Source organism: Ipomoea triloba, chromosome 7, assembly GCF_003576645.1.
Source record: "Ipomoea triloba cultivar NCNSP0323 chromosome 7, ASM357664v1".
Lineage (NCBI taxonomy): Eukaryota > Viridiplantae > Streptophyta > Magnoliopsida > Solanales > Convolvulaceae > Ipomoea > Ipomoea triloba.
In genome coordinates, this window is record NC_044922.1 from 22,766,198 (window position 1) to 22,788,069 (window position 21,872).

Below are 21,872 nucleotides of genomic sequence, written 5' to 3' on the forward strand. Positions count from 1 at the left end.
AGGTTTCCTAACACAGGTGCTGGAGCGTTGCGGCCTAGGTAATTAATTCTTTAACAGCGGCCCAGGTTTCCTAACACAGGTTCTGGCCTAGGTAATTAATTCTTTAACAGCGGCCTAGGTTTCCTAAGGTTTCCTAACACAAGTGCTGGAGCGTTGCAGCCTAGGTAAATAATTCTTTAACAGCGCTGGAGCATTGCAGCCTAGGTTTCCTAACACAGGTGCTGGAGCGTTGCGGCCTAAGTTACCTAACACAGGTGCTGAAGCGTTGCGGCCTAGGTAATTAATTCTTTAACAGCGGCCTAGGTTTCCTAACACAAGTGCTGGCCTAGGTAATTAATTCTTTAACAGCGGCCTAGGTTTCCTAACACAGGTGTTGGCCTAGGTAATTAATTCTTTAACAGCGGCCTAGGTTTCCTAACCAGGGTGCTGGAGCGTTGCGGCCTAGGTAATTAATTCTTTAATAGCGGTCTAGGTTTCCTAAGGTTTCCTAACACAGGTGCTGGAGCGTTGCGGCCTAGGTAATTAATTCTTTAACAGCGGCCTAGGTTTCCTAACACAGGTTCTGGCCTAGGTAATTAATTCTTTAACAGCGGCCCAGGTTTCCTAATACAGGTGCTGGAGCATTGCGGCCTAGGTTTCCTAACACAGGTGCTGGAGCGTGGCGGCCTAGGTAATTAATTCTTTAACAACGGCCTAGGTTTCCTAACACAGGTGCTGGAGCATTGCGGCATAGGTAATTAATTCTTTAACAGCGGCCTAGGTTTCCTAACACAGGTGCTGGCCTAGGTAATTAATTCTTTAACAGCGGCCCAGGTTTCCTAATACAGGTGCTGGAGCGTTGCGGCCTAGGTTTCCTAACACAGGTGCTGGAGCGTTGCGGCCTAGGTAATTAATTCTTTAACAGCGGCCCAGGTTTCCTAATACAGGTACTGGAGCGTTGCGGCCTAGGTTTCCTAGCACAGGTGCTGGAGCGTTGCGGCTTAGGTAATTAATTCTTTCACAGCGGCCCAGGTTTCCTAGTACAGGTGCTAGAGCGTTGCGGCCTAGGTTTCTTTAACAGCGGCCCAGGTTTCCTAATACATGTGCTTGAGCGTTGCAGCTTAGGTTTCCTTAGACAGGTGCTGCAGCGTTGCGGCCTAGGTTTCTTTAACAGCGGCCAGGTTTCCTAATATAGGTGCTGGAGCGTTGCGGCCTAGGTTTCCTAACACAGGTGCTGGAGCGTTGCGACCTAGGTAATTAATTCTTTAACAGCGGCCTAGGTTTCCTAATACAGGTGCTGGAGCGTTGCGGCCTAGGTTTTCTAACACAGGTGCTGGAGCGTTGCGGCCTAGGTAATTAATTCTTTAACAGCGGCCTAGGTTTCCTAACACAGGTGCTGGAGCGCTGCGGCCTAGGTTTCCTAACACAGGTGCTGGAGCGCTGCGGCCTAGGTTTCCTAACACAGGTGCTGGAGCGTTGCGGCCTTGGTTTCTTAACACAGGTGCTGAGTGTAATTAATTCTTTAACAGCGGCCTAGGTTTCCTAACAAGGTAATTAATTCTTTAATTCTTTAACAGGTTTCTAAACTGGTGCTGGAGCGTTGCGGCCTAGGAAATTAACAGGTGCTGGAGCGTTGCGGCCTAGGTAATTAATTCTTTTCTTTAACTAGGTTTCCTAACACAGGTGCTGGAGCGTTGCGGCAAGGTTTCCTAACACAGGTACTGGAGTGTTGCGGCCTAGGTTTCCTAACACAGGTTCTGGAGCGTTGCGACCTAGGTTTCCTAACACAGGTTCTGGAGCGTTGCGACCTAGGTTTCCTAACACAGGTGCTGGAGCGTTGCGGTCTAGGTTTCCTAACACAGGTGCTGGAGCGTTGCGGCCTAGGTTTCCTAACACAGGTGCTGGAGTGTAATTAATTCTTTAACGGCGGCCCAGGTTTCCTAACAAGGTAATTAATTCTTTAATTCTTTAATAGGTTTCTAAACAGGTGCTGGAGCGTTGCGGCCTAGGTAATTAACTGGTTGCGGTCTAGGTTTCCTAACACAGGTGCTGGAGCGTTGCGGCCTAGGTTTCCTAACACAGGTGCTGGAGTGTAATTAATTCTTTAATCGAGTGTTCTTTAAACAAGGTAATTAATTCTTTAATTCTTTAACACACAGGTGCTGGAGCGTTGCGGCAAGGTTTCCTAACACAGGTGCTGGAGCGTTGCGGCCTAGGTTTCGTAACACAGGTGCTGGAGCGTTGCGGCCTAGGTTTCCTAACACAGGTGCTGGAGCGTTGCGGCCTAGGTTTCCTAACACAGGTGCTGGAGTGTAATTAATTCTTTAACAGCGGCCTAAATTTCCTAACAAGGTAATTAATTCTTTAATTCTTTAACAGGTTTCTAAACAGGTGCTGGAGCGTTGCGGCCTAGGTAATTAACAGGTGCTGGAGCGTTACAGCCTAGGTAATTAATTCTTTTCTTTAACTAGGTTTCCTAACACAGGTGCTGGAGTGTTGCGGCAAGGTTTCCTAACACAGGTGCTGGAGCGACCCAAATCGAAAGTGGACCCTACATATATTTATACTAAAAAATGGCCACTTAAAATGCCATTTATGTCATTTTTTCCAACAGAATGTGAATCATAAATCTTCACAAGTAGCTCCTTTCTTAAATTGAAAAATGAAAAAAAAAAAGAAATAATAGCAGCCTCAATTTACTCTACACGTACTCCTAATTAAATTCTTCAAAGGCTGAGATGAACCAACCTTTTTTTTTTTTCTGCCATAGTGCATGTGAATTCTTGAACACCTGATTGAAATTTCTATTTAGGTTCCCCTCATCAAGTTCAAACTCCTCTCAATCCAGTCTGCCATAGTGCATGTGCTATCGCCTTGTTGATTAACCTTGTGCATTCGGTAGTAATGGAATTACAGGAAATGGCTGTTATAGCTCTTCTGTAGTTGTCGTATAATGATTTCAACAAGCTTGTAATGGTTGATTCCGGTCAATTGAACAACTGATTCATGTCCTTTCAACATGGAGCCGTGAGGCTCAAGAAACCTCTTTTGCCATTCTTTTTAACTTATCACATATTGACGTATATAAGGTTAAGATAGATAGGGCAATAAAATGTCTTTTTCATTTAATGGCAAATGGAACTCCCAGGGACATGAGAGATGCAGCAACAGCTTTGTATAACTTATCTAGAAGCAGTAAAGAACAGAGAAAGACAAACCTGTAAGTTTCCAGGCAAGGCAACTGGCGTAATGGAGTCGTACAGTCCAAAGTACAATCACAATTACGTATTACTTCTTTTTTATGCTTTATAGGTTATTATACAGGAGTGACACTAGTCACCCAAAAAGAAAACTCAACATGGAATCAATGAATTTTTAATGTAATGCTTCAATTCCCAAGTAAAATCTTGGACAATAACAGGGCGTTTGGTTGGGAGGAGGGAATTAGGGTGGAAAAGAATTATAATTCGGTGGAATTGCAATTCAATGAATAAAGTAGGAATTGAAATTACAATGTTTGGTATGCAGAAATAGGAGTACATGGAATTGAAAGGGAAGAAGTGACAAAATGACTAAAATACCCTTATGTTGTGGTAGTTGTAGTAGTAATAGTAGTAGTAGTAATAATAATAATAATTCATTCAAAAAAATAATAATAATAATAATAATTCATTCAATAATAATAATAATAATTCTTTCAAAAATAATAATAATAATAATAATTCTTTCAAAATAATAATAATAATTTCAAAATTTTTTTTTTAAAAAAAAAAAAAAAGAAAGACAAAGGGTATGGAGGAGGGGCAAAATTGTCCTTACACCAACATATTGCCCCTCCTCTCCACCGAATTGCAATTCATGGGGGGTACCCCATGAATTGCAATTCATCATTTGGAGGGAATTGCAATTCTGCGGAATTGCAATTCCCTCCAACCAAACACTGTTGTTTGGAAATTCACTGAATTGCAATTCAATGAATTACAATTCCCCCCAAACATGCCATAAGAGTAAGACGATGGTGCTCACCAATCACTATATAGTGGACCATGGTTCAAAATGATGCCCGCCGTTAGTGTATAAAACAAAATTGAATAATATGTCATGCATATTGAATGTATATTGTGAAGTTAAAGTGTAATTGAATTAAAATTATACTTTAGTTGTGTTGTAATAAAATTACACTCTTTAATAAAAGAGTTTTACTACATGCATGTACTCCCAAATCTTACTCTCTCAAATTTACTCCCTAATGTGATGGACGCGGATAAGTTATTTTCTTCATGTGTGAGCTCTTATAAAAGTGTCTACATCAAAATTTTAAATGTGGGAATAAAAATTGGAAGTAGGGAATGTGAGTACATATAATATTTTCCTTAATAAAATGAAACTGAATATCGGATTTCACATCGTGAGCATATATTATCAAATGAAATTATATATAGTTGAATAATAATGATATTTTAGTGATGATATACTGAAACTACATTGTGTATAAAATCAAACTAAATAACAAATCTCACATATTCATTATAATGAAATTATAGTGTGTATAAATAATTGGAAGGCAGTGCATACTCACACATTGATTCCGCAGGGCATGAATGAACTTTTAATGAAGTGGAATGCTCCGTTACCAGGACGATTGAAGATGAATACGGACGCTGCATTGGATGCTAATCATAATGTAATGGGCTTAGGCTGGGTTCTTCGAGATCACCTTGGTGTGTTTTTAGCTGCTAAGGCCATTCGTATAAGTGGTAATTACAGTGTCCAGGAGGCTGAGGCTATGTGTGTTCGTGAAGCGATAAGTTGGTTGCAAGGAACCGGGATGGGTAACGTAGATGTTGAAACTGATAGTCAACTCGTTTATTATGCTTTATCTTCGAATCCTTTTATTTCTGCTTTTGGTTTTCTTATTGACGATGTTAGAGAAGTTGCATCTACGATTGAGGATGTAGACTTCTGTTTTGTTAAGCGATCTGCGAATCGTGCTGCCAACATTATTGCTCGGGAGGCCGTTTCTTTGTCAGGTTGCGGGGAGTGGTTTGATGCTCCTCCCCTTTTTCTTGTTGATTGTCTTTCATCTGATTTAATGAATTAAGTTCTTTTTCTCAGAAATAAAATAAAACTAAATAATGAGAGAAATTGCAGCATAGACTATAACGGAATTTACTGTCTATCATTGTTAATGGGAAAAACTTCAAATGACATTATTTTTCTACTTTGGTTCATGTTGTTAAGGGGACCACGGTCCACAGTTAAATTTGTTCCTGCTCACTTCATAGACTGACAGTTAACTAGTTTTAGAAACCAATAAAATGATAACTGTTTATGCAAACTTCAAACCAAATTACAACACATAATATAGGAACATGTTTGCAGCTTGTTGCCATCATAAAACAAAAGAAGAATTCAAGAAAAAGTTTACATCAAAAGAAATTTAGAGCACCGTATATTAAGCAAATTCAAAATAGAGTTTTTCTCAATTGCTAGCTAGTTCACCCAGGGAGATATTGTGTGTCACAAGACATGTTTGCTTAATTTTATGCAAAGAAAGCCTTCTTAATCTTCTGTAATTCCCTGCTCACTTCATTCATATGCATGCGATCCATTGGTAATCTTGAAGCACAAGTGAGCCCAATTTTGAAGATGGAGACGAAGAAGCTATGCACCTTGCTTTCTTCAATTTCCACCAAATTGCCATCATTCTCCAACTCTACATCTGGTGTTATTCCATGACTGCTTTCTAGGCATGCTGATAGCAAAGGGTCTACTATCTCTATCACTTGCCCAGACAACGCCATCTCCACATACTCACAAAGACTGCTACAGTCATCATTGAATAAATGATCCGTGGGTCTTTTAGCGGTGAACATTTCTAACAAAAGGATTCCAAAGCTATATACATCTCCAAAAGTTGATGTCTTTGCTCCTATCCCATACTCTAAATCAAAATTATTTGTGAAGACAAACAAAACAAATGAGAAAAATTAATAGAGCCTTTTAAATACATAGCTTAGCTTGAGAAAGAACTTCATCAACATAAGATACTACCATATATGAATATCACTTTTTCTCATAAGTTCGTTATGGAAACACGTGACAAATTTTATTGACAATATTTCTTACCTGGTGGTACATAACCAATTGACCCCTTTAATCCAATGGTACTAGTTTGTTCGCCAATTGGATCTCCAATAGTACGTGAATAAAGCCTTGATATCCCAAAGTCTCCAACATAAGCGGTTAAGTCTTTGTCAAGAAGAATGTTACTTGGCTTTAGATCACAATGAATAACTGTGGGTCCACAGTCATCATGGAGATAATGCAATGCACAAGCTACATCAATTGCAATGTTTAACCTTTGAAGAACACTTAGAATAGTTGTCCTTGCATTAGATGAATGTGTATGCAACCACATATCCAAATCCCCATTTTCTATGAACTCATAAACCAAAGCTTTGAATTCATTACCTGCAAAATCACAACTCGAGCAGCAAGTCAAAATTGGAACAAGATTTCGGTGGCGTATGTTCTTCAACACTTTACATTCTACAAGAAAGCTCTTTGTAGCTCCATTTTTTAAAAGGTCAAGTACCTTCACCGCAATTGTTTGTTCTCCTCCACCGTGCTCAAATCTTCCTTTGTAAATAGAGCCAAAACTTCCCGAACCGATCAAATTTGTCTCAGAGAAACCATTAGTAGCTTGATGCAGGTCTCTATAAGGGATTTTGGAAAGATTTTCAACTTTGGATGACTTAGCTGACTCCACCCTTTTTTGTTTCCTCCAACACAATGTTAGAACAACAATGAATGATGCAAACACCAGACTCGAGCAGATACATGTGAAGATAACAATCATAAGCTTTAAATGCTTTCTGTGTTTTGTTTTCTTCACAGGACATGGAGGCAGCTTTAGCTCAGGTATACCACCGCATAACTTTTTGTTTCCAAGCAATGATACATTGGTTGCCACTGCAAACACTCCAACTGTTGGTACCTCCCCCTCTAGATCATTGAAAGAAAGGTTCAAATATTGCAAGAGAGGTAGCTTTTGGAGGTTTCTTGGTATCTCTCCAGTTAACTTGTTATATGAGATATCCAAATGCGTAATGCTTTTTAAGGAAACCAAAGAAGGTGGGACTTTACCTTCAAAAAGATTATCATGCATATCAAGAAATTCAAGGCTCAAACAATCTCCAATTGTATCTGGAATTTTGCCTGATAATTTGTTTCCAGAGATGTCTAAGGCATTTAGTGTTTTCAATTTGCCCACGGCAGGAGATAACGGACCAGTGAATGAATTATAAGAAATGTCAAGGTACTTAGACAAAGATGGCAAATTAAAAACTTGTTGAGGAATGGTGCCATCTAATTTGTTATTGTACATGTACAATTCATTCAAATTCCTGAAGTTTTCCACATTTGAGGGTATATTGCCATCAAAATTGTTGTCAAACAAAACAAGTGCAGCTAGAGATGTAAGGTTGAAAAGAGTGAGTGGCATTTTTCCAGATAATTGATTTTGATCAAGACTCAAACCTTGTAGTTTATGCAATTCACCTATCTCACTAGGAATAATACCGGATAATAGATTGACTCCTGCCCCGAAAGCGATCAAGCTAACTAGACTTTTTATTCCTCTGGGTATTGTACCAAATATCTTATTCTCTCCTAGATATAGGGTATGGAGTTTGGATGAGAGGTTAGCTATGGTGGTTGGCAATTTACCTTCAAATGTATTTCGTTCAATGGAAAAGATATTTAGATTACTACAATTGGACAAAGATGTTATAAAAGCCAATTCATTGAGGGAACCATTGCTACCAAGAAGATTGTACTCAAGGTTCAAAACTAGAAGATCTTTTAACCTTCCAATATTATCTGGAACTTTACCTACAAGATAGTTTTTTGACAGCTCAAGAATTTGAAGCTTAGAGGCGTTGAGAAATGAGATAGGGATTGTCCCATGGAATTGGTTATTGGCAAAATAAAATCTTTTCAAGTTTGGCATGGTGTCTCCTATGTAGTTTGGAATGGTCCCTTCAAGTGAGTTTTGGGTTACTGAAAAAATTTGTATAGAAGTCATATTGAAGAAAGGAGATAGTGTACCAGTGAAATTGTTGGCAGCAAGTGAAAGGATATTTAAACTCCAACACCGTTTAATCTCATGCGGAATACGTCCCTCTAAATGATTCATCTCCAAGCTCAAGTTTAGAAGTGATGACAAATTCCCAAAAGTCGGTGGAATTCCACCCGTCAATCTGTTTTTACCCAGAGAGAGTTCTTGTAGCTTCTTCAAATTAGCTAGGACTGCAGGGAGCTTCCCTTGGAGGCCATTATTAGAAAATTTGAGTTCCCTAAGTTGTAAGCAGTTGCTAAGATTAAGCTTAGCCAGATCTCCCGTCAGTGCATTTGAAGACAGGTAGAGATATCTTAGTCGAAACAAACCACCAATCTCTCCTGGAATTTCACCCTGCAACATATTCATTTTGAGATCAAGAATCCTGAGGAAAGTGAGATTTCCAATATGAGGAGATATGGTTCCCACCAACCCCATCTCAGGAAGCTCCAAACTCACAACTCGTCGGTGTCGATGGCCACACCTCACTCCTGGCCAACCACAATGGTGCACAGAGTCATTCCACAAGTTAAGAACTACTCCATTGGGATCATCCGAAATCCGGTGTTTAAACTCTAAAAGAGCAATTCTATCGGTTTCATTTGATGAGTAGAAAGTAGCTGATGATACAAAGGAGGAAGTGGATAGGGTAACAGTACATATTAGGCAAAAGAGAAGGTGGAGAGTACGAAGTACAGAAGATGATGAGAAATAATAATAATTATAATAATAAAAGAGTGAGAGGGTTTTGTCATGGCTCATCTTATCACCTCAATCTCTACAATTCTATTCAATAATATAAGATGACGGATTTAGATAAATAAGAGAGTCATGTAGGTGTTTTTCTCACAGGTTATTATATTGCTGCTTATATAGATGTGCTAAATCAAGAATCTGCTGTATATGATCGATAATCAAAATGGACTCAGTCACCCAAGAAATTTATGATATGCGTGAAACTAGAGGCAAATTAAATACACCTCATATACTATCTAATGACCTTGTGGTCAAGTGACATATACTGATTCTTTCAAATGAAAGGTCATGAGATTGAGTCTCATGTATTGACTCTTCCTCCTTGAACATGACACATGTTACCATCTGACTCTTTGTGCTTTAACAAGAAACTCCAAATTTTTTCTACTATTAGTACGTGGTTTAATTACATATTTAAAAAAAAAATAAAAAAATACTATATGCTTCCCGGTCTATACTCCATTACAGATCCATATGGTTTTTCTTCGTCAACCAATCTCTCTGCACCACAATAAATTGAGTTCGAAATTCTATTAAATTTTCTTATTTAATAAGAAATGTAGATAATATAAATAAGAAGATCAGAGTAGTGATGTGTTTTTCTCACAGGGTATATATTGTTGGGAAAAATCCCACCTCCTGTGACAATCAAAATCACAGACCCGACACGGTACACAAATACGAGATAATACACAATAGCCCAAAAATAAATATGAACACAAGAAACACAAGATTTACGTGGAAAACCCCAAAACCACGGGGAAAAACCACGGGCCACCAACAACAACAATTTCCACTATATCACAAATCTCGGGTACAAAGTTTTAGGCTACCACACGAGCCATACATCCACAAATCATCAAATACAACAACTCCTAGGCCAAAACATTCTTATAATATTCACAGGCTAAAAGGAATAATATCTCGTACTCAAAATATTCAACTACCACGAACAAGGTAAAATGAATACAAATATTACGAGATTATCCAAAGAGATGCCTGGAATAAATACAAGCTGACCTCAAATATTTGATGAAGATAGTACCCAAGAACTAGGCAAACCCACGACAAAATAGCACGGCAAAACTGCACCAAAGATGAAGGAGAAAATAGTTTGTTCCTTCTACTGATGAACCGCCGAACGCCAAAAGAAGAGGAAGAAGAAAGATGAGTTTTTCTTCCTCTGCTGAACTGCCGAACTCACTGCCTCTCTATGTTTCTCTCTACTGCCGAAAAAAGAGAGAGAAGAATGGAAATAATATTTTTACACTTGCTGCTGCCCACTACTGCCGAAAAACAACAAACAAAAACAAAATGGGAATAATTGGAGAATGGAGCTACAGTGAAAGTTGCAGTCCACATGCGCATGATGTCTCCACTTGCTGCAAAGTCATGCTCCTTTTTCCTTCCACTACATTGTGTTTTTGTTTTATTTATTTTATTTTATTCCATTCACATAGGAGGGACCCAACATATATATTATATTGCTTTGCTAAATCAAGAATATGATAATGCTAATCAAAATGGACTCCGTCACCCAAGGATTTTGTGATGATATGCGAGTTTGACAAGTTGAATGCTGTTTCGTGGTCCATACGCCATGACAGATGTTTCTAATGGATAGGGTGGTCCAAAGGTTTTATAGGCCCCGGGGCGAAATTTAAAAAAGGGCCCTTATATGAAGAATTTGTTTCCGGATGATCAATTTGTTTACTCCTTTTTCTTTTTTCATTTCCGGATGAATGTTTTTTAGGCAACATTGTATAAAAAATTAGAGTTAATTCTATTTTTGGTCATAAATTTATAGGTGAAGTTACACTTTTAGTACTTTTTTATCCGAACATCCACTTCTGGTCCTAATATAATTGTGACATGACCTTGAAATGTCATTAAATACAAGGATATTTAGATTTTTTTTATACAAAGTAGGTAGATCCACTATATTTTTATGTTTTTTTTAATCCATAATTGAAGATCAAAATGTCCTTGTATTTAACGAAATTTAAACTATTTTGTTGATAGAGGACAAAAAATGGTTATGTCACAATAATACTAGGACCAAAAGTGGATGTTTTGATAAAAAAGGACTAAAAGTGGATTGTCACCTATAATTATAGGACCAAAAATGAAATTAACTCAAAAAAATTATTATAAAATCGATCTTAACAAAAAAAAAAAAGGAACAAAAGCAGCTGCCACTTATATGAATCAATCAATCCGAATTAGCCAATCAAAAATCTTTAAGTATTTGAGTGGTTGGTGTTGCGTAGGTGCGACTGGCGACCCTTATACTCCTGGGCGCCGTGAGCGGTGGGTGTGCGACAACGTCTCTTTCAATCTTTGTGAGTTCTGTTATCGACTTCCAGAAACAATTAACCTTATTTTTTTTTAAATATATAATAAGTAATATATATTATATATATAATACTCGGTATATCTTATGGCCTATGGACCCCTATAGGGATAGGTCCTGGGCAAGTGCCCACCCTGAACCCCTCAGGGCCGGCCCTGCTAATGGAACGAATTTGTCACCTACTCTGAAATGACAGATGTTTTTAATGGAATGAATTTGCCACCTACGTACTCTGATCTGATATTGATTATCAAATTAATCACTAATTACCAATTTGTCAAGACTGTACTCAACTTTATTTCAACTTTATTTCTTTATATTTTTTTATGACTGCATGCTAGACTAGACTCACATCTTGGATCCGCTTGCCCAACACATGATTTATCTTCATCAACTCAATCTCTGCAACACAATAAGTTGGGTTTGCATATAGTTGATGACATCTTCAACTATAATGATTTTTCTTGATTTAATCTTAAACAACATTTTGTGCTTAATTAGATCATTGACTTTGATGGATTTACTCAATTGAGTCCTATGTTAAGATAACTTGATAATTTCACATCTGTTAATACCCAATTTACTCATCAAAAATAGTAATTTTACAAAAGTTAGTCTTCGATTATAGTTGTTTTACCTAATTTAGTCCTCAACTATAGTGATTTTTTTATTTATTAGTCCTTAATTCTAATAGTCAATGACTTAATTGTGTAAAATCATTGATGTTGATGATGTAATTAAGCACAAAAGTCATTTAGGACTAAATAAAAAAATCACTATAATTGATAACTAAATTGGATATTAACTCAATTTTGTTTGCTGCAAGCTAGTAATTTGATTCCATGCTGCATGTAGAATTTATATTGTTATTATTATTAAATCATAATTTTAGTGCTACAACTACCACTTTAGAGCTAGCTAGCTAGACATATCTTAAATCAAGAAGTTGACGCTGATTAAAATGAAGTGAATCACCCCAATTGGATCAAAAATTTCTTATATAAGTGTTTGACAAGTTATGCTGGTTGCTAGACTTGGAATTTAACGTCTGACAATGCAGTACTTTTGTGGTCCACATTGTTCGATTCATAAGTACGTAATATAATGACCAACGTGACACCCAATTTTACGTTAATAGCTTATCAAAATTAAGGGAAATGGAGAGGCAACTCCAATTGGTCAGATTGTTAATTTGGTAACCATAAACTAAGGTTATAACTTTGACTCTTACTGGAAGCTTTATTGGCCTCATTTATTTGAGTCAGTCAATTATGAGTAACTTAAGTTGGTTTACCTCTTTTTGGTCTTTTGTCAGAGTCTAAATGTGAAATTTATTTAGTGTACACCCTCGGATAGTGACTATGGAATGAGTTTCCCTTGTCACCTAAAAAAAATCAAGGAAAAGCCCTTAAAGGAGTAGTCAAATGAGTGGAGCGTGATTCTAGTATTTAAAAGTCGCGAGTTTGATTCTCCCTAATATTTTCTCACTAGATCTTCTTAGTGGTATTTAACTCAATCTCCTTATGTGGCCAAATAACATAATAAGGGTGTATTTGGTTCATGGGTTTACACATCAATAATGGAAATCAAAATCTAGTTAGTATTTGATTGACAAATTTTTAAAACACAACTATGAGATTTGATTACCCCTTTAATTAAAAACCTCATTCCCTAATTAAAATCCGGTATCATTCCATCTTATTAGTAATCTGATTTTTAAGTTTGAATTAGTGTTTTTAGATTTTTGTTTTGATTTTTTTTAATTCATATTGGTGTTTTGGATGTCATTATATTAGGACCAATAATTGTCTTATTTTTTATTATTGTATTTTAAAAACATTTATTTCTATTATAGGGTCATAATAAACAACCAAGCATCAATATTGGTTATAATTCTAATTTCAATTTCACCCTACTACAAAACGTGCAAATTAAAATACTTTCACCAAATCCCATTACCATTATCAAGTATTTTGATTCTCATTCCAATTCCGATTCCAATGTTAATAATAAATGTCATATGTTGTAAGTTTATACCGTGATTCTCATGTTAATATATGACGAATATTATGTTTAGAAGACAAGTATTGTGTATATATAATACTCTACAGAGTTTTGAAGAATCCTTTACATATATGTGAGCTTTAACACCACGTTAGTCGTTAGTCATAGCATGTATTGCGCCATAGCTGGCGTAAAATTTGTAGTTTAAACTTTCTTTAACTAAAATCTTGAATTTGAATTATGTGCTCGAGCAGCGGATGCTATATATGAGAGCTCTATCATAATGGAATTGAAAATGTGGCATTCAAGTGTAATAAAATACAGGAAGATGTGAAAATTATAACATGCACTAGTTTCAAACATATAGTAGATACACTTTTTTACAAGTTTTATATCACCTTATATGAGCAACCTAAGACTCAAAGAAAACCCATCCTTGTGAAATACGAGAAGTTGAACAAATTGATATATAAGCATATACAAAATTATATAGATGTATTGTAAATGTAAGCATACAATAAAACCTAATCTTTAGCGGAAACATTATAGAGTTGAGCAACTTACGGTCATAGCTACATTATGGCTATGTTTGGCAAACCTAGCTGAAAAGGTAGCTGAAAGCTGAAAAGTAGTTGAAAACTGAAAAGCTATAAGCTTGAAGCTGAAATCTGAAGAGCTCTTAAGCTAGTTGTTATGCTTAAAAGTGTTTGGTAAAATTAGATTTATGATAAACTGATAAATGTAAAAAGACTAAGAAAGACATCTTCATACAATTTAAATAGTTTTAAATTTAAATAGGTTTGTTTATATATAAAATATAAAATAGTGAAATCAATATATTTTAATAAAATATAAAGTAAAAACATATATTTGAAAACATATAAAGTAAAAAAAAAAATGTTTATAATTCATAAGATTAGTTCATATAAAAATCAATGTTCAAACACAAATGTCAAATTGAAATTACAACCAAACATATTAAAGAGAAAAATTCAAAAAGTTTAGCCAAAAAGATTTTAATTGGGAAGGGTAAAGGATGTCATTTCTTTAAAATAATAAGGTTAAAAGATGGAAAAAAAAAGTTAGAAAGCTACTAGCTTATTTTGAAACGCTACTTTAGGTAGCGTTCAAAAATAAGCTCTGATTTTAAGTTACTGGTTTATTTTAGGAACATTGCCAAATAGAGTTTATAGCTTATTAGTAGCTTAAAATAAGCTATAAGCTCTGCCAAACAGAGTATATGAATTATTGTAAACCTTAGCTATGTAGAATTACAGTAGAAAGATTGTCTCTCAATCTCTTGTAATTAAGCTGAGATTGCTTGGTCTCCCTCTTCTCGAGATGCATCAACATTATCATTGATGTGGTAAATTCACTGGGATATACGTATGTGTATGTATTATACGAAGTATTTAGATGAATGAACTCGGAGTTAGGAAGCCGAGGGTCTGAGGTTCCCAAGAAATATACTTGAAGAGAGAGGGAGCCCCCAAATGGCCAAAAGTCCATCTATAGGTGTTTAGCAGAGTATTTATAGGAGATCTAAAGGGGACACATGTCCTACATGCACTCGGCGGACTCGGGGCGGAGGAGGGGTGTCCACGTGGAACGAAATGTCTAAGATGCCAATAATCATCGAGACCAGTTTTAAGCGTCAGGAGGTACTCCTTAATTTAAAGGTGAATCTCATGGTTTCGGGATCGAGGTCAGGCACTCAAATCGGGACCGAGCATAAAATAGTTAGAACAAAAGCCCTCTTAGTCTAATAAAAGTCCTAATCTCCAGGTCGGGTCGGTTAGTACTCATCTAAGATCAAGAAAGGTTCCTCAGTGTATGCATAGTCACTTCCGGTCAGGTCGTCTTGGCATACAGGTCGGGTATACCGGAGTATATATATTCCCTATCAATCATAATCTATCCAAGCCGTAGCAAATGTTCCATCTAAACTAGCTAGTTGCTTACTATAAATTATTTATTTTAAAAAAAAACTAATTTTTATATTTGTTGTCCAACATAATATTGAAAATAGTTTCAGGATTTGCAACTTACAATTCCATTCAGCCAGTAAAAAGAACCTATAAAATTAATTTGGAAAATCAATTCAATAACACAAAGAAGCTACCAAATGAAACAGTTAGTTTTAAATGTAGATTATTCTTCTTCCCTCATTTTCTTCACTGTTTCACCTGAGTACCTACTCGTTTCTGACCTGACAAATTATACCGTGCACCACGTACGTTGCAGTGTGCAACGTGCACCACGTACGTAAACGACGTCGTTTTGAGCATTGTAAACTAACTGTCCCTTTTTTTGGAAATCACATTTTCCGTTTTGGCCGGTCTGTGTATTTATGTTAATATTCTGTGTATTCTAGGTAATCGTTCTGTGTATTCTAGGCAATCATTCTGTGTATTCCAGGCAACCGTTCCGTGTATTCATGTTAGTAACACATGTTGTGATGTGTTTGTGCATTTGAATGTTTAGGAGGATGAGTTCTGTGTATTTTGTGTCAATATTCTGTGTATTCATGTTATTAACTAACACAGGTTGTGATGCGTTTGCGCATTCAAATGTTAGGAGGATGAGTTCTGTGTATTTTGTGTCAATATTCTGTGTATTATGGGCAAACATTCTGTGTATTCTAGATAATGATTATGTGTATTATAGATAATGAATTCCCTGGAGTCATTTGCATCCGTGTCCACTAACATCGAAATGAAGTCGTTTTGGACTAGGGTGCACATTGCTATGTGCACCGTGGTGCACGATATAACGATTGTTCTGACCTCCGGTTGTTATGTCATGGACCGGATTCACCTTGCAAGATAGATCTAGGTCCATGTTCATAATTTTAGAGCTCTATATTTACAATTTTAGAACTCTATATTTAACAGTATAACGCAATTTTTGAATCGATATAACAAAATTGTGAATATATAGTTAAAAAATTTTGAATATTGAGTAATGTAATTTTGTATATTTAGATCTAAAATTATGAACATAGAGTTCTATAATTGTAAACATGGACTCGGATCCACGTTACAAGGTGGACTCGGGTCCATAGCATTTGCCTTCTGACCTCATGTGCATAATGTGAACCATGATCTAAATTGTAATGTGAACCACTAATATTGAGTCATTGACATATATGTATCATATCCCAAATTATAATGTGGATCACAAACAAAACAAATGAAAAAAAAAATAATAGAGCCATTTAAATACATAGCTTAGCTTGGGAAAGAACTTCATCAACATATAAGATACTACCATATATGAATATCACTTTATCTCATTAGTTTGTTTTGGAAACACGTGAAAATTTTTATTGACAATATTTCTTACCTGGTGTACCACCAATTGACCCCTTTAATCCAATGGTACTACTTTATTCGCCAATTGAATCTCTTATAGTACGTGAATAAAGTCTTGATATCTCAAAGTCACCAACATGAGCGATTAAGTCTTTATCAAATAGAATGTTACTTGGCTTTAGATCACAATGAATAATCGCCGATCCACAATAATGCAATGCACAAGCTATATCAAATACTATCGGTTTCATTTGAGTACGGGAAAATTGTAGATACAGGGAAAGTGGGGAGGAAAACAAATATTAGGCAATAAAGAAGATGCTTCATCTTCTTCTTCAACTCAATGTGTTAGGTTTGGATAAAGCTTATGATAAACTTACTAATGAGTTGATATACACACACACATACTCTCATGAACTCTGCCACCATCACAACTTCAAATTTTCTTACAACTTGCCTGACAACCTTCTCCCCCGGCCCATTACACTAATTAAATTTTTTTCAGCCAAGTTGCCTAACAAGATGCACTATAATGAGACAACTCCAGCAAAGTTGGTCGGCTAGTTGGCTTGTTAATCGCAAAGTTTGGCTTTCTTAACCTTGAAATCTATCTATTTGTCTTCTTAAATTGAATTGATCAGTTATATAGACAAGACTGAATTTATCTAAAATGCACCTTCAAGTAGTAACACTTAATATAAGAACATAGATAATACTTGGAGCTTGTTCCCCCATCATACAACAAAAGAAGAATCCAAGAAAAGTTTAAATCAAAATTAAAGAAATTTAGAGCACCATATATTATGCAAATTGAAAAAATAGCATTTCTTAATTTCTACCCATGGAGATATTGTATGTCACAATACATGTTTGCTTAATTTTAAGCAAAGAAGCCTTCTTAATCTTGTGTAATTCCAGCTCACTTCATTCATATGCTTGGATCCATTGGTGAAGCACAAGTCCAATTTTGAAGATGGAGAGGAAGAAGTTATGCACCTTGCTCGCTCTCTTCAATTTCCACTAAATTGCAATCATTCTCCAACTCTTCATTTTGTCTTATTCCAAAGTTTATAAATATAATTAGATATTAACATTTTTAAATACAAAGATTAAAATTTTAACAAAATAATAATAATTACCAAAATATTTAAAAAATAATAATTTTGCATAATCGCAACAAAATGTGGTTCTAACGATGAAATATTCGTTATTGTTATGGCAATGAAATTGGTAACAGAAAGATTTATGTTGCCCAAAACACAATGAAATCATGACAGTAATTAGTTTTGTTATTTTACTACGAAATTTTGTGACGGAAGATGAAATTTGCAACGGATAGGTTAGCGACAGAATTGCGATGACAATTTGTTCCGTTGTTTTTTTACGACGAAATTTTGTGATAGAATACAAAGTTTGAAACGGAAAGATTAACAACAAAATAACGACGATAATTAATTATGTCGTTATATTTCACGACGACAACAGGCAAGGGATATGAGTTTTGCGACAAAATATATTTTTCACGTGATGCAACGGACGCAAACATTTCTATTGTCAAAATCGTGACGAACTCACGACGGAATGATTTCCGTCGCTAACTTCGCAATGGAAAATTCCGTTACCGTTTTCCGTCGCCACTACTCGCGACGGATTATTTTCGTCGTGGAATGAAATACGACAAGCTTGGAGACTACGGAGTGAATTTCGTTGCAAAAAATGCAAAATTCCGTCACAAAATGCAATTCGTGACAGAATTTCACATTTTGTGACGGAATTTTTCCGTCGCAAATCGTGATTTTTCTTGTAGTGGATAACCTCGCCGGTCATGCGCCCCCTCAAGTAGGGGCGTTGTTGCCCCGAGGAGCACGTCGCAGCCAAAGGAGACCGGCGAGCTTCGCCGTTGGTGAAGCGCCGGCCGATTGATAATGCTGCCAACACAAAAATAGAGAATAATTATGTTGGGAGGAGGGAATTAGGGGGGAAAATAATTGTAATTCAGTGAAATTGCAATTCAATGAATAAAGTAGGAATTGAAATTACAGTGTTTGGTATGCATGAATAGTAGTAGTAGTGGTGGTGGTGGTGGTAGTAGTAACAGTAGTGGTAGTAGTAGTCATTTTGTCTCTTCTTATATTTCAATTCCATGTACTCCTATTCCTGCATACCAAACATTGTCATTTGAATTCCTACTTTATTCATTGAATTGCAATTCCATCGAATTACAATTCTTTTTCCCTCTAATTCTCTCCTCACAACCAAATGTCCTGTAAAAAAAAAATGAATTGAAATTTTCAGCTTAGTCATATCGGTCAAATTTACTTATTTAATGTGCCAATTGTTTTAATGCCATGCAAGATGCCAAAAAATCTTGCACGTTGTACAGTAGGAGTAGGATGCGGATAAGGCGGAGCCAACAACCAACCACTTGCTTTCTGCCTTCTTCTCTTCTCCTCCCATCTCATTTCCCCTCTCAAATCTTTCCATCGTACGGTACCACAGAGCTGCCTAACGCAATCTTTGTCTCCCTCTCTCCTTTTAGCACTAAATCCATGCCCCAAAAACCTCCTTTCTTCTTCTTCTCCCTCTCCGCATAATCGCATCCGTAAATGGAGGCAAGGGCACGCCGTCGTACCGCTCTTCTCTCTTCCCATGTCTGCCCCACACCACCAGTTTCTGAAACCAAATGCTTCTCTCCACTCTCTGTTGCTACTTGCTCTTCCAGCTCCGACGCGGGAGACAAACAACAAGGCGACTGCGTTTTCTGTAAGATTGTTAGAGGAGAAGCTCCGGCTTTGAAGGTACTTCACTTTACCCTTTCTTCAATTGTATGCACCACACTTCATTCTGGGTAATTTCAATTTTATATCGATCCAAGTTAAGGATAGAAAGCATGCTACTTTAACCTCTAGAGTGTGGTTGAGTAAAAATGGACTCATTCACTCTTAACCGAACCTAGGTTCGATCCTTTGGCTTGCTTTGGATACGGAGCAGTCTTAAATCTCCTGACCAGCTATTTCACCTTTAGAGGTGCCTACAATTCAGCCAGGAGATCAGTCACTATGTCTGACGGTGAAAATGCTAATTTAGACTTTGTCCACCAGGGCTCATTTGTTTCGGATAAGATTGGTGAAAGTTTAGGGCCTAAGAATGTCAGTTGAATCTCAATTGTTGAGCTTATCAATGGATTGATATGACTATTTTTCTAGTGATGGAATAAATTAAATAAACTTGTCTTTATATTGGAGAAAGCTTTGGTCCTGTCAAATGGCATGGATAGGAGTTATTTATTTAAGATGAACTCTGGGCCATTTGCAAATTTTCTGTTGGGAGAATCAAAATGATATTTACTTGTGTCAACATGTTAGATGTCATAATATGTTGCTTTTTGTGCCAATTTGGGTAATGCAGTAGACTTATTCAAGGGAAAAGATACTAGAAATATCAAGTTTTAGCAAGAATCTGTTTCTTTATATAGAATCAGGTAATTGGTTACTTAATTTGATCCTCTACCTAAATCAAGTGGATTTTTCTGTCAACATAGAGGTAGAGAAGAAAATGGAATAGGAAAATACTACATAGACTCCCAATTTGTACTCCCTACTTATACTCCTTCACACAAAAATTTGATGTTTGACACTTTCTTTGGGACCCACATGATGAAAATAACATATCATATCGAGTAAAAGTGAAGGAATATAGAATGGGAGTCCATGTAGAACTCGATGGAATACATGTATATCTATTGTTCGTACTTCCTACTCATCTAACATTACATCGGATATCATTTGACTACAGGTATATGAAGATGATGTATGTCTTTGCATTTTAGATACAAATCCCTTGAGTTGGGGGTAAGGTATCATCTCTTCATCTCCAAAGTCTTTTGCTTGCCTTTTTCTTGCTATCTGAATTCTATACTATTTTACGTGACTAGGAAAACCCGCAGCCACTACCTTAGAGTATGCACTGGGTAAACCAGCCTAGGTTGCTCATAGCTGGCTCAAACCAAGAGGGCTGGGATTTGAACTCGTAACTTTGTGGTTACAAGTTTGTATCATTAGCTATCTTGGTTGGGGTTACCCCCATTCTATACTATTTAATTTCTGCTGGACATTGCCTTAGAGGTTGGGTCTTGAAGGACTGTTGGAATCTGAGCAATCATAGTTTTACTCTGTAGCAAGACACAATTTTCAGTGTTCATTCATTTCTAGGGGTTTGGTCATCCACTAATTGCTACATACTTCAATGCCAGGCACTCATTGATTATCCCAAAATGCCATTTTCCTACTCTTGAAGCAACTCCACCATCTGTAAGTATGTTCTTAGTATTCCACAGGGATATGTGATAACTAATGGTTCAGAATGATGGAACTCTTCTAGTTTAGTATTACTCTATTAGTTTTCTACAAGATGTCTAAATAAAAATTTGTTATTTAAACATCCTGATCTCACTAATCTGAAGAGGATTTGTTTCCAGGTTGTAGCTGAAATGTGCTCAAAAGTACCCCTCATTAGTAATGCAGTCATGAAAGCCACAGAATCTGGTATATATGTTGCCTTCTTTCCTGATTCATAGTGTCATTCTTGTTTACATTTGTGTGTATGGGTGTATTTTGCTGACATATTTTTTACTGGTGAAATTTGGACTTACAGATTCATTCAATTTGCTAGTTAACAATGGTGCAGCTGCAGGGCAAGTTGTATTTCATGTAAGGGCCTATGATCTTTAAGGCCTTTTTGGTCTGATCTTTTATCTTAAACACACGAATTTCTTCATCAGGAGTTTTTCTTTGATTAATTTGATGATATAAGTGAGAGGGAGCTTACATGTTTCTTTCATAACTTTGTATTGCATGCCAAGTTCAGACACACATTCATATAATTCCTCGTAAAGCTAGTGATTGCTTATGGGCTTCTGAGGTATGTTTCTTACAGTTTTACCCTCTCTATATTACAGTGAAACTGAGTAACTCCTGATAAACACTTATCTTTACAGAGTTTGAGGAGACGAAAACTGAAGTTAGATCATGAAGCTTTGCAACTTGCATATAGCATTCGTGAAAAGTTGCCATTTTTCGACAACCTTGAGGACAGCAAAGGTCAAGGATCTAGTTCTAGTCTCACTCATAGCTAGCAGATTTTATACTTTTTTGTCCCAAGGTGTGAGCATGAACCATCATAGTTTATGATTTCATGTAAAGGGTACAATACTAGAATCTGTTATGTTCAGTCATGTATTGTTACTATTTATACTCAAAATCATGAAAATAGGAATGAACCTTAACCTATGCCTGATTCTCTGGGTGTTCTATTGTTGTGGTTCATGTATTTATAATAATGCATG

The 21,872-nt window shown here is 36.4% G+C and overlaps 2 protein-coding genes across 2 annotated transcripts; one reads left to right on the forward strand and one right to left on the reverse strand.

Annotated features, from left to right (window-relative positions):
• Window positions 1–5,280: 5,280 nt before the first annotated feature.
• On the reverse strand, window positions 5,281–19,128 carry LOC116024353 (putative receptor-like protein kinase At3g47110). The gene is made up of 3 exons (XM_031265248.1): window positions 18,951–19,128; window positions 6,109–8,721; window positions 5,281–5,923 (listed from the first exon to the last, which is right to left on the reverse strand). Exons 1-3 carry the CDS (start codon window positions 19,126–19,128, stop codon window positions 5,523–5,525), a joined length of 3,192 nt encoding a protein of 1,063 aa, XP_031121108.1. The 3' UTR covers window positions 5,281–5,522.
• Window positions 18,954–21,837, forward strand: LOC116024793 (adenylylsulfatase HINT3). Its single transcript, XM_031265790.1, has 7 exons — window positions 18,954–19,326; window positions 20,324–20,379; window positions 20,781–20,838; window positions 21,006–21,072; window positions 21,182–21,237; window positions 21,395–21,448; window positions 21,525–21,837. Exons 1-7 carry the CDS (start codon window positions 19,135–19,137, stop codon window positions 21,660–21,662), a joined length of 621 nt encoding a protein of 206 aa, XP_031121650.1. The 5' UTR covers window positions 18,954–19,134; the 3' UTR covers window positions 21,663–21,837.
• The last annotated feature ends 35 nt before the right edge of the window (window positions 21,838–21,872 follow it).

Bases quoted from the DNA above. Each gene is read 5' to 3' on its own strand.
- LOC116024353 (XM_031265248.1), bottom strand. From the start codon at position 19,128: ATGCGATTATGCGGAGAGGGAGAAGAAGAAGAAAGGAGGTTTTTGGGG. The intron at 8,722-18,950 runs GTTGGTTGTTGG...TTGTATCATCAG, and splicing joins AAGAAGGCAGAAAGCAAGTG to CTACTTTCTACTCATCAAAT. The intron at 5,924-6,108 runs GTAAGAAATATT...ATTTTGATTTAG, and splicing joins AATTGGTTATGTACCACCAG to AGTATGGGATAGGAGCAAAG.
- LOC116024793 (XM_031265790.1), top strand. From the start codon at position 19,135: ATGGAGGCAAGGGCACGCCGTCGTACCGCTCTTCTCTCTTCCCATGTC. The intron at 20,380-20,780 runs GTAAGGTATCAT...CTTCAATGCCAG, and splicing joins ACAAATCCCTTGAGTTGGGG to GCACTCATTGATTATCCCAA. The intron at 21,073-21,181 runs GTATATATGTTG...TTGGACTTACAG, and splicing joins CATGAAAGCCACAGAATCTG to ATTCATTCAATTTGCTAGTT.